Source organism: Nesoenas mayeri, assembly GCF_963082525.1.
Source record: "Nesoenas mayeri genome assembly, chromosome: 1".
Classification (NCBI taxonomy): Eukaryota; Metazoa; Chordata; class Aves; order Columbiformes; family Columbidae; genus Nesoenas; species Nesoenas mayeri.
In genome coordinates, this window is record NC_137541.1 from 16,653,348 (window position 1) to 16,671,413 (window position 18,066).

At 37.3% G+C, this 18,066-nt stretch overlaps 1 protein-coding gene across 1 annotated transcript in view; it reads left to right on the top strand.

Annotated features, from left to right (window-relative positions):
* KIF21A (kinesin family member 21A) overlaps nt 1-18,066 on the top strand; it is a gene marked incomplete at both ends in the record, with an annotated part of 90,992 nt that overhangs the window by 51,412 nt on the left and 21,514 nt on the right. Inside the window, 15 exons of the mRNA XM_080343921.1 lie at nt 1,829-1,867; nt 4,011-4,095; nt 4,279-4,396; nt 5,525-5,713; nt 6,644-6,843; nt 7,237-7,344; nt 7,875-7,943; nt 8,054-8,265; nt 8,930-9,083; nt 9,418-9,618; nt 10,937-11,038; nt 12,602-12,767; nt 13,279-13,299; nt 17,159-17,219; nt 17,421-17,475. Of these exons, the coding sequence (XP_080200047.1) occupies nt 1,829-1,867; nt 4,011-4,095; nt 4,279-4,396; nt 5,525-5,713; nt 6,644-6,843; nt 7,237-7,344; nt 7,875-7,943; nt 8,054-8,265; nt 8,930-9,083; nt 9,418-9,618; nt 10,937-11,038; nt 12,602-12,767; nt 13,279-13,299; nt 17,159-17,219; nt 17,421-17,475 (1,780 nt within the window). The remainder of the gene's footprint in view (nt 1-1,828; nt 1,868-4,010; nt 4,096-4,278; nt 4,397-5,524; nt 5,714-6,643; nt 6,844-7,236; nt 7,345-7,874; nt 7,944-8,053; nt 8,266-8,929; nt 9,084-9,417; nt 9,619-10,936; nt 11,039-12,601; nt 12,768-13,278; nt 13,300-17,158; nt 17,220-17,420; nt 17,476-18,066) is intronic.

The window sequence follows — 18,066 nt, forward strand, 5'->3', positions numbered from 1 at the left end:
CTATCTACTGGCCCATCTGTAGACTGCTTTGTAATAAATATTTATAAATTTCTGAGGTGCATATGGTAAGAGAAAAATTCCTTAGAAGCTAAGAAATGTTAGAATTTGAGGGATTATGCATAGAGCCTCTTATACCTGTTACCTGCAGAGTGCTTGTATCTAATTAATGAAATGCAAAGCCTGTGTACATGATATAGCACTGTAAATTTTTATTGTATTGAAATTTCAGGAATTGGCAATGGGTATACTAATATAATATATTGCACAGGGATGATTCACCCTGTTAGTAGGGATTCTTTGCTCTACTTCTGTCTTCTACAGGCATTTAGCTGCTTTTACTGTCCTATTTACTTTTAGGGTGCTGCTCTTTTAGACTTGTCTAACTAGCCTTTTCCTATTAAAATGGGATTGGTAAGCCTGGTTACTAGTTCTGCTCCATCTGCACCTTTCTTGATCTGTTTGTTTCCTGGTTGCGCGTCAGTATGATGAAAGGTGCATGATTTCAAATACATGCAACTTATCTAAATAGCTGTGAGCTAGCCTGAAGATCTAAGAGCCAGTTTCTGAATGCGCAGCAGGTATGTACTGCTATATATCTGTAGCCTTTAATAAGCATCTGTCATAAAGTTTATCAGAAACAGTTCACACAGCAGTAATGTTTTTCCTGCTGAAATACTGACATGCTTGGTTGGAGTGTCCCACCGTGTGACCTACTCACCAGAAGCCCCAGGGCAAACCTCCCATGTCCTTTCCAATTGTTTGTCAGCCTTATATACCTGGTAGCCTTTTTTGACTGTTATCTTTTGATTTCCCTAACCTTTGTTAACCTAAATTAGTGTTAAAATTACATAGGGTTCAGCATGTTAAGTCCTAGCTGATACTGAAAGAGGATGACAGGCAGTATAAGGTCAAAAGGCAGCAAAAGCTCTTGCTCAAAACTTGCTCATAATGAGAACATTTAGCAATTTCAGTAGTTGTTGAAATTCAAGCCATCTCTACACTCGTATATGTCATGCAGAAAGTTATTTACTGATACATCCACATTTGTTCAACAGGAAAAAGCACAAGTAAAAATACTAACACTTTATCCATCTCATTGCTTCTGATGCATATTTTTGTTAATTTATTAAAAAATAACAAGCAATCATTGGCATGTACTTTTTTTGAATCCCATAAAAATAAACTGGTTTTTGCTTTTTATTTAAAAACAAACAACAAAACCCCAAACAAAAAAATAAATGCAGTTTAAAGATTTTTGTATGAATTATATTCAGAATATATGTTTTAGAATATTAGTAATAAAAAGTTCTCATTACTATTTTATATTACAATATGTTATCAGCATATACAAAAGTAGTGCATTGTTTTTTTTCCTGATGTATTCCTGAGGATCTATAACTTTGATTCAATGGCAGTACTTCTTGCCATTTTTGGTATGTTACCTGCCAATTTTAAGTGGCAAAAGAGAGAGCTTTTTCTAGAACTAAGGTTTTTTGAGCCTGTGTTAGAAATAATTCCCAAAGTGAAATATATTTTCTATATTTAAAACTTCTTCCGTAATGTAAATTGAATATACAATACTTGACAGTGACAGATTAGTTAACCTACAAATGCTGCTTCTTTGTTTTCTGTTTACTTTCCAACTGTGCAAAATGTATTGCCTTTTTACTACTCGTTGTCTCTTGATGGTATCTTTTAAAATTCCGTTTTAAACTCCACAAGCTCATATATATCATTTTTTTTTACCTTCTTATCACTTTTGCTTTTCACTGTCTGGTTTGTCCTTCATTGGCTTGGCCTTCCAATACTGTACCTCGTGCTTTTGAAGGCTACAGAAACTTGAGGAAAGCAGTCAAGAAGAAAGAAGGTTGGAATATTTCCCAGGTTTTTAATTACCTGTCATTTCAATTAACTGGTTGTCATACATGAAAAGAAGTTGGGCAGATCCATAGGTACTTCAAGAGTAGCTAATTTGAAGTTTCAAACTTCTTTCCTGTGTTTTGACTTTAAACAAGTGTTTTAACTGGAAGCAGCCTCTGTTGTGGGATTGAGGTTGACTCTGGGATTGCACAGTTTTGAGCAGGCATTTGTGGGGAGGTGGTGCATTTGGGAATTGCAGCAGAATTTCTTTCTTGCATGGCCTGTATGGCATGAAAGGCAGGAGGAAGGCACTGTAGCTCATATGGTATAAAACGTATAGCAGGCAATATACAACAATAATAATTTTGGCATGTGAGATCAAGAAGGTCTTGATCCTTCACACCTCAGCTAAGTCTGCTGCTTTTATTTTGAAAAGTGTGGCTGAAGCCATTCCTTCCATTCAGCTTCAGCCAAAGCACATGTTAGTCAGAGAGAGCAGTTAAGTTGAGGGCTCTTAAAAATGAAATATACTGTCCTTGAAAATGAAAGTAGCAGCTGTTATGTTTCAGCTGTCTGCTTTGATACCCACTGAATTCAGGCAGATGTTGTGAATCCACAGCTCGGTAGCACACAAATTAAGCAGTGCTGTTCTGCCTGGGAGAGCTGCTGGCTCTCCTTCCTCCTGTCTCTCCCCTTTATTAGACAGAACAAAATGCTCTGTGGTGGTGAACTCCATGCTGTGTGCAGGCAGAGGGGAACTGGGGATTTGCCTCAATCTGCATGAAGATTGCAGCTAAGATCTGCTATCTTTTAAGCTTATTAACCAACATAAAAAAGAACCTGTTGTGGGCTGAGACAAGAGTCTGTGGAAATGAGATTGTGTGGTTCAGTGTTCCCTGTGGGCATTTGTTTTCTGTACAAATCTGGTTATTAGGCTTTTTACTTCCAGCCTCCCTGGCTGTTGCATGGATTCAGATGGTCTAAGCAAAAGGTGGGTTTTTTAGGTGTCACTTGCCAAATTACTGAACGTTTCCCATCACTGCACTGGGTATTGGTTTTATCTAAGAGCTGGACTTTGAGTCCGAGCTCCTCTTGGTGTCAATGGAGGAAGATGTGCATTTCTAGTTGCCCTGCCTGATCAGGGACAGCACGTGAATTGCCAAACTTTTATGATGCTGAAGTTTGTTGAGGTGGATTCCACATCACGCAATCATAACCACATTTTTTCATGATTACCCTCTATAGTGTCTAGCCCTGTTTTATCATGATTTCCCATCTGTAGCAGATGGTTCAGGTTTTGCACATGTAGCATTTAAAAAATGTTAAAACTCCTCCTAATGGCTAAAACACCAAACCTTTAAAACAATACAGAACAAAGCCCTGCTGTAATTTGTATAAGCCATCACTACAGTTCAGGTTGCCAAGAAAGGAAAGAATATAGAGATGCTTGACTTTCAAATAAGTTTTCAGCCATAGTCTGGGGAAAAAAAATCAGCATGGAAACATACTAAAAAGAAATCTTACTAGTTGGGAAAAGTTTCTTTTTGAGACAGACAGTCCTATTGCAAAAAATCAGTATTTCTTGATGGCCTATGTTGTATCATTGCCTATTTTGAGCATTCCTTTGATGTCAAAGTAAATAACTGATCAAAAGAGTAGCTGTATTATGATAAATTAGGTGGCATTTAACACTTATACATAAATTTTCATATTATTGTAAGCACAGTAGGCAGGCTCTCTTATAGCTTGACAGTGTAGTAATACATGTAATGTATGTTGTACTTACACAAAATGTTCTTCACTTGTTTTGTAAAAGCTATTCTGGGTACACTGCAACTTCCATGCGAAATGAATGCTGCTGTAGTTTATGAAGATGTGTATACTAATTGTCCCAGTCGTGCAGTATGCCTTAATCCAATGTGCTAATCATCAATATTATTTTGCAAGCTAAGATTAAGAGTAATTAAGCATTGTTTTACTATGTGTGGGAGTTTGGAAGTTGTGTTTTACCCATGCCCAACACTCGTGCCTTTGTCTAACTGCACTTTGGTTTTCATCTTTATTTGGAATTACAATTTATTGTTTTGGGGGATGTGAACTGCATGCCATTTCAGTTTGTGAATATTTTGTATCTGTACCTCTTCTGCTAGTGTTAAAGAGGATAACACAGATAACGAGCAGGAGAAGAGAGATGAAAAAGGCACTTCGGAGAGAGAGAATAATGAAATGGAAGCAGTAAGTATTTAGAAGTGTTTGGTTTATTTGTTCATTGCCTGTTTAAAGATTTACAAGGTTACAGGAAGGAAATTAGGAATGGGTCAGATGGATACTGTGGCTTCACAGTGATAGTCACAAGTGATTAGGGGCTGGAAAAATGTGGGTGTCCTTCAACATCTTTCTGTTTGGTACATTTTGTAGGAGGAAGTTCAGGAAGCAAGTGATCGTGAGGATGAAGAAGAGGAAGATGATGAGGATGAAGATGACATGGAAGTTGTTGAAAGCTCAGATGAATCAGATTCTGACTCTGATGAAAAAGGTGATGTCAGTGCAATATTTTGTAGTATTTTACAAGTACTATCTGTCATTCCTTGGGTTTTGGTAGGCAAGATAGCATGCTGTCAAACCACTGTCCATAATTCTCTGCGGATTGTGTGTCTAGTTGTAGTGCTAAGACATGTAATATACACTGAACAAGTATTCCTGTACTGGCTTTAAAATTGACCAGAGGCCATTGGGTGTTTGATAACACATTTCTTCCTTAGTTATAATATCCAAAATGTAAGGTTTAAGTACTGGGCTATTTTTATGTCCCAGGACTAATTGTCAAGGTGATAATGTTATCACAGCTGGCTTACATGTGATCTGCAAATTAGAATCACTGGAGTGAGAGGCAGCATCACCAGCAATTCCCTGAGTCGGGCCAAATAGACAAACTGAGTCAGTTGGTTCCCTCTTGTTTGTGAGTCACACAAACTATTAGCAGGAGTTGCAGGACCTAAAAAGAAAAATCTTCAACTGACATCTTTATTGTGGAACACATAATCTTAAACCAGAAAAGGACATAATTGACTAAGGAAATGAATTAAACTTTTATAAATTTGCGTGGGTTAGTCCTTTTTCTTCCTATTTTTCTCACGCTCTTCATCATTCCACTTCCATCATCAAGTTGGATCCTCTCTTCTCAGAATTTTGCCTGTATTTTTTTATGAACTAAAGGAGAGAAAGTCTCCCCTTGGAGTCTGCTAGCAGTCAAATTTTCCTTTTATAATCTCCTGGATTTATGAATGGCAGTTATTCTCCAGCCCTGAAATGTGATTGAAGTCTCATAGCCTGTGCAGCTTTTGCATGGGGAAGGACAGATTGCTGATGCGGAGATTTAAATGTGAGGAATTACAACATACAGGCAGCTGGGATCCAATGAGTGTGATCTTTCTCTACCTCTTTCCCAGTTCTAGGATGGGGAGAGTGTTTAAGGAGGAAACTTTATCATGAATCAGATAATAGTTCCATTTGCTGCATTATGCTTTGTGTAGAATTCTCTGATGCATAATTTACATGTCAGAAAATGACCCTAACATTGAAGGGGTTATCTATAGTTATGTGACTCTCACTGTTACTTTAACAGAAGTCTTAATTTTTAATCACTCAAATCTCTTTATTTTAGAAAATTATCAAGCTGACTTGGCAAATATCACCTGTGAAATAGCTATTAAGCAGAAACTGATAGATGAGCTAGAGAACAGCCAGCGAAGGTTGCAAACACTGAAAAGACAATATGAAGAGAAACTGATGATGCTACAACATAAGATTCGAGACACTCAGCTTGAAAGAGATCAGGTTCTTCAAAACTTGGGTAAGAAGTACAAAATCATTTAAACCTAGATGGTTGTGTAAGATACTAAAATTGAATTGTTTGCTAATTCCTTTTGTTTTTTCTCAAATGTGGTAAGAAATTGCAGAGAACAGTTTGTAGTCACAATGCCAATGAATCATATTTCACTCATTCTAGTTTCTGCCAGAACTGACAGGTTTTTTTTAAAGAAAAGATACTGCTACTACTGGGTATTTCATTTGGTTGAATAAGCATTTATTTTCAAATTTCTAGGAGCTTTCATTTTAACATAGTCCTTGAGATAGTTCCTGAATTAAAAGTACTTTACTGTTCCTCCCTCTCTCCTTTCTTTTGATTTGCATAAAAATGAGAACCAGGATCAGTGGCCTTGCAGAGGTGTTTTACTGACCAAGCTTCTTTGAATATGCCATTGTACTGAGATGAAAAACTGACTCTGGCTCATGGAATCCTAAGCCATAAATAGTTGAACCTTGGGAGAGTACTGCAGGAAGTGTTTTGTTTATTTCTTTCTTTTTAAAAATATATATGCCTTATAGTTATGTACTTTAGATACTTTCATTGTTCCCTTATTCTTTCTTAGACCTTCCCTTTTGACTAGTGCCGGAAAAGGGATACTAGGTTTGATGGCTCTTGAGACTGTTGCTATGATCTTGTGCACATGTGTTGCCAAGCATGTGTGTATCCGTGTCTTCAGGTACTCAGATATTTGCTGTCTAGTGCAAAGAAATCAGAAGCAAAGTATTAATACTTGATCTGTTATCCATAAAGTCATACAAGGTGGAAAGCTCAAAACAGTGCAAGTGACAGGAGCTAGTGACAAATTAAATTTTTCAAAGATTTTGCAGACATTGCTGAAAGCAGAGGACGCAGTCCTCTCTGTGGCTGCCAAAGTAAAAATATCCTGAACAAAAGAACTCTGTTTTGCTCTAGGTTCTGTAGAGACCTATTCAGAAGAAAAGGCAAAAAAAATCAAATCAGAATATGAAAAGAAACTCCAAGCCATGAACAAAGAACTGCAGAGGCTTCAAACAGCACAAAAGGAACATGCAAGATTGCTTAAAAATCAGTCTCAATATGAAAAGCAACTGAAGAAATTGCAGCAGGAGGTGACAGAGATGAAGAAAACCAAGGTATATTTCAGTATATTGCAGTGTCGTACAATGAGTATTTACTGAAAAATGGGCTGAAATCTCCTGTGCATTTATCTGCCAGATAACTTTGTTTTTGCTGTCAGCTGCTCAGAAGTCTGAAAAGAGAAAAGATATGAAGACTAGGCTATTCCAGGGAGAGAGGAAACCTAAAAAGGTTTAATGAACAGAAGTTACAGTATCAAACATGGAGAAGCTTGCACTGCTTATTAGCTGTTATTCAGCACTTAGTGAAGAAGACACTTAGATGGAGGAGGTAAATTGCTAAAAGTATGTAATATACTGGAAGATGGCAACTTGAATGAGAAACTGAGTGAGGGCAGGGAACACCACTTCAGTGTAAAGAGCTTTTTCTAAGTGATGATGTCTTTACAGGTTCGCTTGATGAAACAAATGAAAGAAGAGCAGGAGAAAGCTAGAATGACTGAGTCTAGAAGAAACAGAGAGATTGCGCAGCTTAAAAAGGAGCAACGCAAACGAGAGGTGATTTGACAGATAAAGAACTTTCATTTGCAATATGCATCTGCCATTATGATGTGTGCATCTACTTGCAGGCACACAATGTGTACACACATTCACTGGGACTGCCATGTACCTTTATATTTTGACCAGATGAAATGCACATAATTTGATTTGACTTCTATGATAGCTTAGTTTCTAGCTTCAGATGATAACTGCAACAGAAAATAGGAGACTTATTGAATATGTATTTCAGTATTATTTTATTAGTTAATTTTTGCAAAACTGTTGTTGCAACTTTAAGTGCATGCAGGTATTATTTTTGGTAGAGAATAGATATGGTGAAATGCTTATTTTCATTTTGTCCTAGAAAGACCAAGAAACCGCTATGACTTGATCTCTTCATGTCACAAAAATTTTGCAAACTTGTATTAGTGTGTAAAGGTCTTTGTTTGTTTGTTTGTTTTGTATTTTTTTTTGTTTTGTTTACGCAATACAGTCCTTGTGGCAGATAATGGAAAAAAAACCACGTGCTGCTTGTATTTTTTTCACAGCATCAGCTCAAGCTTCTGGAAGCTCAGAAAAGGAATCAAGAAGTTATCTTGCGTCGCAAAACTGAAGAGGTACTGTGGTGAAACAGTAATGTATCTTTGAAAACAGAATGATATTGTATTGCAATAACTTGGAACACAGTATTGTGGAGAGGTAATCATGTCTTTGCACTCTGTTTTAGGTCACAGCCCTTCGTCGGCAAGTAAGGCCTCTGTCTGATAAAGTGGCAGGAAAAGTAAGTCGAAAATTGAGTCTGCCTGAGCATCCTATACAGGAACCAAGTTCTAGCTCATCAGTCGAGCATGATGGTTCAAGAACAGCAGCACAGCAGAAGATGAGAATTCCTGTTGCAAGGGTTCAAGCGTTATCTGTAACTGCAACAAATGGAACAGGGTAAGAATCAAAACTGTTTATACTTTCTTAAGAGAACTGAAAATTGCATGGATTTTTCAAGCAGATAAACTTGTGATGATACATATTGCAGTAGTAATTTTTCAAACTGCTGTCATGTAATGCTCACAAAACAGGCATTTTACCATTATCAAATACAACCTGAGTTTTGTGGGTTTAAGACTGTGGAATAATGTAAAATGGCATTAAAGGGCAAATCACATTAAGAAACCCTAAAATTTCAAAACGGAGTTAATCTGTCCTTAAAGAGAAATGCCTTGCCGGGCCAGTGCCTGCCGTGTTCTTGAGTACAAAAAAAAAAAACCTTGTTAGAAAACGCAATTTAATATATTAGGTTTGCTGGTGGTCTTCTACCGTGATTTGAAGCAGATCTCCTTGTTAAACAGGGACAAACTCTCAGGTGGCATCTGATTTCAATAGTGCATTATACAAGATGCCACAGCGTTTGATACCTGTTTTTCAAATACAACATACTAAGTGCAGTACAGTTCAGGGCTGGGTGCAGTTAGCCATCTGGTGCAATGAAAAACTTGAAGAAATTTTTAAGTTGCCTGTGAAAAATATTCTGGCCTGATCATTTCCATGTTCAAATGTGTAATTGGTCTGCTTTAGACTTAGTTGTATGTTTCTCTTGAATTTACCACAGAAGGAAATACCAGCGGAAAGCAGTGACAAGTAGAGTTTACTCCTCACGGGCAGCCAGGATGAAGTGGCAACTGCTTGAACGCAGAGTGACTGATATCATTATGCAGAGGATGACCATTTCCAATATGGAGGCAGATATGAACAGGTTACTTACGGTGGGTGATCTGCTGAACACTGGCTCTTTTGTCGTATTAAATAGAGAGAGAGCATTTATTTTTGCTGTACATGAATTGCTGTGGTGGTGGCATGGGCAAAACAATTGGAATCCATTGCAGTCAACGAAGAAGCTCTAAACAACACCAGTAAGCACTTGAACTGTGGGATTGTTGTGCTTAGTAAGAAATAAAAAGGACATTAATGGAATAATATACACCTGTGTATCATTCTATGTTAAAGTATAGCAAGGAAAAGAAAACAAATATGTGTTAAAATGCTGTGGAGTGTTTACTAATTCCTTTTTATGTAATATTATGTCTTTGTGGATAATAGCAACGTGAAGAACTTACAAAAAGAAGAGAAAAGCTTTCAAAGCGAAGGGAGAAGCTCATCAAGGATGGGGGTGGCAGTGAAGTAGATAGAAATGTCCAAAATATAAATGAAGAAATGGAATCACTAACTGCAAACATAGACTACATTAATGACAGCATTTCTGACTGCCAAGCAAACATTATGCAAATGGAAGAAGCAAAGGTAGGTCAAATATTAATGCAAAAATAGTAAAAAGGAGAAAAGAAAAACAACCGTGTTAGCTTTGAAAATATTCTCATTTAGAAATGAATTTTGTTTTGGCTACATAATTATTGAACCAGGAAATGAAAATTACTGAAAACTTTGAAATCTGAAATGAAGAGTGTTTATACAACTGAATTTTCAGATCTGAGTTTTAATGTCAATAGTGTAATGCAAGTTAAGATTGCAAAGCATTTAAGTGTCAAAGCTGATGCTTTCTATTCTGCTGGCATTAAATTAATAGAATTCTTGGGACTAAAGGCTAACAGCTTGAATCATATTCCTGTAGCTGTTGATATACTTACACTGCCTTGTATTGGTTTTTTATACTTAAGTATTTTTGTATGTAAGAATTCATATAAATTCTTTATATTGCATTTTAATATATTTCAATTATGGAACAGTGGCCTTCTGTAACTAAAGATAGTTTTTAGGCCATGTTGCTTGTTTAGAATTTATTTATTTTCTTTTATTTTTTTTATTTTTTTCTTAAATAGTAATCTAGTAAAGGGAAGTTGTCTACTGCAGTTGATGTAGAAATTTTATGTTACCGAAAGCAGTAAAATCCAAATGTGGAGACTTTTATAATGTGCATCACATCGTATACAATCTCAGAGGAAGAATCCATCCCCTGCAATCTCTCTTGGCCTGTGGTAGCATGAAATCTGAACTATAATGCTTACCAGTATTTTTATATGGCAGTGCTTGAGTTCCTCCTCTCCCACCTTGAGCTAATCTGTGCTTTAATACATGTTACTTTGCCAGCAGCTTTTACTGCTTTTACTCTCATCAGGGTTTCTTGAATTTTGGACAGCATGGTGCAAGGTTACAGGACTTTACCAGTGAAGTGGTGAGCACAAAAGGCTTAATACTTGAGGCTATCAAAGTGCTTAATAATGACTGAGAATACTTGGAGGAAAAATGAGGAAAAGAGTGAGGGAGAAGTCTTCGAATGCATGAAGGCTGCAGGGGTTGAAGGAATGCACTTATTTCTGCATCCACTGTGAACAGCTTAGCTTGTAGAAAGAAGGGGTCTGAGTTGGAGGTTGAGAAGAGCTTTCTAATAAGAAGAGAACTGAAGCACTGGAAGAGACTGGGAAGTCTGTACTGTGGGGTGTTTTGGGATAGTTTGTACAAAAAAATTGTCAGACGTGGTTTACAGGTACCAAGGGGGTGAACTGACTGTTGCAGCATCTTTACTTTCTGTCTTCTCTGATTACCATAATGAATTAAAAAATTATGCATTTTTCACTATCTGTCTTTGTTGTTGCACATGTAGGAAGAAGGAGAGACCCTGGATGTAACGGCAGTGATTAATGCTTGCACTTTGACAGAAGCTCGATATTTGCTTGATCACTTCCTCACGATGGGTATCAATAAGGTAATGCATTAAGTGAAAGATGTGTGTGCCAGGAACCAGGAGCAGAGCTGTGCTGCCATCAGTACTAACTAATGTGAATTTATGGCTGTGAAAAGTAAGCTAGACAAAACAAAGCTAGTCGATGCTACTGAATCACGCTGGTTCTCAGCACGAAGGCCCTTGAGATCCATTGTCTCCTTCAATCCATTGCTTGTTTTTCAAATACCAGTATGGTCTACTTCACTAATTACCTCATGTTGTTCTTATAAGAGCACTAGCTTTTCGTAAACAAATAAATAAAGTTGTTCTATGTTTTTCAACAAGCGCCTGAAGAATGCTCAGATTTTTTTTTAAAGACCGGCTCATCTATTTCCATAAAAATATGAGTGTTTCAAATATACCAATGCATGGCATACTTCAGTCAAACTTTTTGCTTCTGAATAGAGCAGTATGGGCTTTTTCTGAAAGCATTGGGAAGCAATATTTTCAAAAGGAGTATTTGGCAACCCTGTACACACATATATGCTCTTGCTGCTGTTTTTCTTTCTGGTTAGAGGCCATACTCAGTGGTAATCAAAAAAGTTTTTCTTGCAGCAGAATTAATATGAGAGAAGTGTCTCTAACTTTGTTCACAATTTCTCGTTATCGTGATATAAGCTCTGTTATGTGAAGGTGTTTCTCTTCTTTCTGATAAGTAATTACTGTGTAGAAAACCTGAAGTATGTTTTCTTGCAAAACTGGTCATGCATGCTGTCTATTCTGTTGTTGTTTCCACGTGAAAAATGTGTTTATTAATGTTGTTTTAGTTTTTCGATAAAATCAGAATCTAATTTGTAAGTCCATAGTACTGCACTTCTTTCTCAAGTGCTAGTGTTCAAACTCCTCTGTTATTCTACGAGCCTTTGAGAAGTTTTGTACCTTTGTTTTTCCCTACTGTTTCTTCTATTGGGAAACTGTTCTCTGAAATTTCCTTGGCTACATTTTCTACAACATGGATCTAGGGAATAGACTCTCTTAAGTTAGGCCACAATATGTTTCAGCAAAAGCTGAGTGATTCTGTAGGACAGATTACTGTTCTGTGGTTGTTGGTGTTTGGTGGTGGTGGTTGGTGTGGGGGTTTTAAATTTTTTTGTGTGTGTATGTTTGTTTTTTTGTTTGGTTTGGTTATTTTTTTCTTCTTACAGGCTATCATAGGTAATAATTTTTAAAAAGTACTTATTTGTGAAAAATGAAGATGGCGCTTTTTTTCTTTCTTCAGATGCTTTCTACTCTTAAATAAACACAAATGATCTATGAATTGTGCTTGTGATTCACATCCAATTTAGTCACTAGATGCAGGGTCTGAGGAACACAAGTTAAATGAATGCTTAATAAGCCCCTTTAAAAGATTTTTTTGTTTCCTTGTTTTTTAAAAAAGGACCTTTAGTTGATACCTGATCTTTAAGATGCGAGAGGGAGGTAACAATGTACATGTTGTTTGTCTTTTGTAGTTTTTAAAAAGTTTTGGCAATTCTCATTTTGCAGCAAAACAGTTGTGATAAAGTGTGTTTCATCTTTCTCTTTCTTTCTTTTTCTCTCTCCCAGGGTCTCCAAGCAGCTCAGAAAGAAGCTCAGATTAAAGTTCTTGAGGGACGTCTTAAACAGACAGAAATTACTAGCGCTACTCAAAACCAACTGCTGTTTCATATGCTAAAAGAAAAAGCTGAATTAAATCCTGAGCTTGATGCTTTGCTGGGTCATGCTTTGCAAGGTAATTTTGTCATCTTATATTCTAAATAGTCAACTGCATGTCATGTTTGCCTTTCATGCATGCTGTACTGGGCATTCTAGGCTATTTCTTTTCTGAATAGATGCTGTATTTTAACATCTTACACTTAAACTGTTTCACAATTGGTGTGCATGTATGTCATTTTTAAGTATATCCCCTCAGCAGTGGAATGTAGGAAATAAAGAAGGGGTTTTTTATTATTGAGACATTTAAATTCAAGTAATCTGCTTGTTTTTTCTACAAAAGACTGTGTTTACAATTTGCTGTAATTTTAACTTCTGAATGTGAAATTCTAAATATGCAATTCTGTTCAATCACCATGCTAGTGATTTTTGAAAGTGACATGTCTGTTACAGCATCTATTCTACTTCTCATGAGATGACATTAAGAAATTTAAAATACATTTGGGTACTTTTGTTTTATTTCTTTTTATAAATGGATATGTTTTGATTGGAGTGTTGCTTTTGTTTCCTTCTTGCTGTTATTTACACAGACCTAGATAGCATACCGTTGGGTAAGTATGTTTAGCTTTCTGTGTACTGTACAGCTGCATGAGCTACTAATTCATTCATGTTCACTAACTGGTGCATCTTAGAATTTGTGAGTTTGTGAAGTTTGCATGAACTATTGTGTAAATGTACTCATTATCATGAGCTTACAGAGCATTTCTTCCTTTCTGAAACCACCTATAGCCCTCATATTAGATAGATCTGTCGGATAAGTGAACACAGAAAGCTGAATTTCAAATTTATGGCTTACTGCTTATGAACCTATAGTTTGTTCAGACTACATAAAGCTATTTCGTGATATACTACTGCTGTAGTTATGACATTCTGCTCATCTTTTTAGGTCTGAAAGAAGGTAATTCTTAACACATAGGTGATTTTGAACCTTTTGCAGATAGCTTATCTTGTCATGTAAATATTTTACAGAATGCAGATTATATCTCACTTTTTCAATTGGCTTTAGTTACTGACTTCACTGATTTTTGAGATGAGGTGATTGTTGTTGTTTTTTAAATGATTCCCAAATAAATTGCTCTTTTTCTCCCCTCCCTTGTTCCTAGCCACAAAATCAGCTATGTTTGAAACTTGAAAAAATAATCCTGATGTCAGTAACAATTCCTCTTGTGCTGTCTTGCATTACTTCTAATCCCATTATGCTGTCCTGTGCTAGTTGCATAGGTCTCCAAAACATTTGGAGACCACCATAGTGCCTGAAAGATCATCACCTGGTGTAAACTGGTGAGAATTTTACCAGCTTCCTGATGGGTGACACGTGAAGATCTGTGTCAGGGCATCTTCCTGCATATGGACAGTATTGTTCAGGAACCTCAGTGGTTATTAATACCATAGTGTATCTAAAATAGACCATTAATGTGTGTGCATGTGTGTGTTCATCCCTACTGGAGTGAGAGCAATGCCTCTCCAGTCAGGAATATAGTATTGTGTTTTCTTTGGCCCTGGACAGGGTTTTACTTATTAACAGCATCTGAAGCAGTGAAAAATCATTTGTTAAATGCATTGGAACAGTAGCTCTATTGTGAAAGCTTTTTAACACTTTGCAAGCATGAACTGAGTCTTTTAAAACACCTAAACTGCTCAGGTGTCTGCTATCACTTTATAGGAAGGAAACTTGACTGTGTATCTTGGCTGATATGCCATACTCAGCTCTGTCCACACTGAAGTCCAGACTGTTGATCGTGTGTTGTAGCCCCTCTGAGCTGCAGGGAGCTCAGACACGGCTTCAGTGAGGCCCCAAGGCTGGGACTGCCAGCTGCTCAGCAGGGACTGTGGGCTGAGGGCTCCCTGGTGACCTGACACGATTCCCAGAGCTGGAAGTGTGGGTGGCAGCAGATCTTGAGACTGATTTCACCAGGCTCCCTGGCAGCCCAGTGGTACTACCCAGCCAGCCCTGTTCCCAGTAGAGGGGCAGCACTTCCAGGGTGCCTGTGAACCATTCCCTTGATGCCTAGTTTCGGCTTTGCCTTCAAAAGTTCCAAGCCATTTGAATACACTTGGCTTGAAGAAGCTTGGGCATTCTTCAGTGTAGTTGTGCACCTGCATTAAAGGGTGGACTTAAGAAAAGGGTTCAGTCTGCAGAAAAGTACATCATAGGCTCAGGTTCTGACCCTCAGAATGGGTTTTGAAGGCACACCTGCCTTGTGTGTGGAGAACCAGCTGCCATTCGCTATCCCATCTGCTCTTGAAGAGTTAACATGACTACAAATTTGAGTCCTGGAGTGTTGCTTCTGCTTTCTGAAGAATTGTAGGAGCTGCTTTTTTCCTTCCTGCCTGTGAAATATGGATGTTCATGGGTGTGACTCACAGCCATATTTGTATAGATCTTGAGAGGGCTGGTCAAACGTGATTTCCTCAGGATGAACCGTGCTGGTGTGCTGCAGTCTACTGGTACTGCCCAGTTGCATCTGCAAGAGGATCAAGACAAGTCATCAGAAAAGCTCTTCTCTCTTCTTCCGTCACTTGTTTATTAACAATCTCCTCAGCCACTCCTCAGTACTGCTTTTACTAACTTCATTGGTCCTTTCATCTCTTCTTGTTCAGGACTTCTTGCGGAATCTTATTCTTCTGCCTCTTCTCATTTCACTGATTCTGTGTGCTGGTTTCTACCCGGGACTCCCTGCAGTCTTCCTGTGCTGAACTGCAGGCACACTGAAGAAAAATATCAACACATGTCAGGTCACATGCGTGTGAGTCTACAAATACAATCCCGTCTTTTGTGGCCATCCCACACTTTCTACTTTGTTACCTGGGAAAGCTGATTGCAAGTTCTTTATGAAAAGGGGATGAAGTAACATCACCCTAACATCAATCTTATGTTAAAAAAAAAAAGAAGGCATTTCTTTTATTGATGCTGCTTTTGTGACTTGCTTGGAGGAGCAGTACTCTAGATCCACCTCTTCTGCAGAAGACATAGCATAATAATGTGTATAGAAGAGGTTTAACATGGGCTCAAATCTAGGGTGGAACGAAAAAGGAAGTTCGGAGTGCTATTCATGTAACCCTGCTTTCTTTATAATATTGTTGTATTTCGGATAATTAAGTTTATATTGTTAAAACTAATACAGCAGTTGGATACCTCTGAAGTGCATTGTTGGGGCTAAGTTGATATATGGTTTTGACTTTTTGGGAAACGTTTTTAGTAGCAGCATACACAAGAAGGCAGCATTTTCCTTTTCTTTATTCCTTCTCAGAATTCAACTGGAAACTATATATCTTTCCTCCCTTTCTCCAAGGCATGAACTTGCACTTTAAACATATAAATGGACAAACATATTTTAATATGGGTGCCAAATAAATAGTTTCTATGCAATACTAATGGTATCTGTTTTATGGTAGAAATTGAGTAAAGAAACTTAAAGCATCTCTAATAATAAAGAAGAAATGTAATAGAATGTCATGAGAAGGTTATTTAATCCTTAAAATTTCATGAGTATGTTCAAAAATAAGGGTCTTTGCTTTCAGGAATGTATTACCTATGTCCTTAAACTATGCTTAAAATATATTATTACACAATAATACTCAAGTTAGGGGATTTGGTTTCCCAGTGGTTTGGAACTGATTGTACATGTGCCATGGATTGGTCTCAGCTTGATTGTTTTGCAGATTTTGCATGCAAACATGTTAATCTGGTGTTTGACAGTGTTAGTGTGACACGCATGCTGGCTTTGTCTTTTGTGGACAGGTTTGTGTACTCATTTTACTTCAGGAGCCTTTCTACTGAACAGCTTCAGTTTACAGTTAACTTCACTACAATTAATGCCTGTTTAGGAAGTACTTCTATAGTATTATATAGTGGCATCATCCAGTTTTGAAAGCTAAATGCTGATATACTAATAAAGTGTTTGCTTCTTGTCAGCCCAAATGCTGCCGTTCTATATGTGCCTCAGCTTGCTAGATAGTTAAAAATACAAGTCTTTTCATTATAAGCAGGTTGATTCTGCCTTAGAGCAAGAAGAAACATCCTTACTGTGGATTTATTTCAATCCTGTCTGTTCTATCTATTGCAGTTAATTTCCTTTGCTTTATCTTCTTTCTTCCAGACTTCCTTCTAGAATTTATTTCTGATTTTCTGTCATCCCTGTTGCTTTGCTATGATAAATAGCGGACCACATTTGACACAGTATGTCTAGGTGTATGATTTATTTAGATTGTATGAAAAAACTTAGTTCAGATACCAGGAAAATTCATTTGGGACTGCCTAGCAAATAGTCAAGGTATTTTGAAAATCCCTGCCTTTTGTATGCTGTTCATCTACGTTCAACATTGTCTGAGGTGTTTGTGTAGTGCTTAAAACCTGCATGTCCTGTTGAAGGTGGCCAGACTAACATTATTCTCTTGGAAATTTTCTAGAAAATTTGGAAGATAGTACTGATGAGGATGCCCCACTGCATAGTCCTGGGACAGAAGGAAGGTGAGCAGTCTTTAGATCTGGTTCTAGAAAAATTACTGTAATTTCCTCTTTTTGTAACCAATCCTGTATGCCTTAGAAGATACTTTTGACATTGTTTCATTACATTTCACCCACCATTTCAGTAGAAAGGAGGATCAAATAAAAATAGCCGGCAAAAATATGACTATTTTGTTTCTAACTGTGATGCAATTTTTCTTTCAGTTCATTATCTTCAGATCTTTTGAAGCTTTGTGGTGAAGTCAAACCCAAAAGCAAGGTAGGCTGTACAATGATGATAATAATTAATCTACGTGTCTTTTAAATGATTCTATGATTCTGTAGTAATTCATATTTTAATGGCACCTTCTAGAGAACGCTCTGGCTTTGCTCTAGAGACATAAATGAATAAAGACACGCAAAAGGTGAATAGGCGTACTCTTCATGTGTTTTGTATGTAATATGCTTTTTTGTTATATTCTCCCCGAGAAGCCAATATAAAAATACGCTTTGTCAATATTTTGTGGTTGAATTTTTACAGTTTCAGAAAGAGAGATGTTCTCCCAATTAATAGCACTCAGAACTGGAGCAGATTTGCAGCTTAGTAGTAGTTAGGCTGCAGTTTAATGCCAGTGGGAACTGTGAACATGTTTGTTTGCTATTCGCTTCTGTGGTCATAGGATTGTAAAGGAAGTTTATAAAAGAGACATATGTTTGACCTTCAAGCTCTTAATTACAGTTGGCATTGGAGGAATATATCTAGGCTGGCTGCAGTTTAATATTAATGGCAGCGGGAACTGGAAATGTGCACTGATTGTGATTTTGCTTTTATGCTCACCGGAGCATAAACCAAGTTTGCAATCAAATAGAA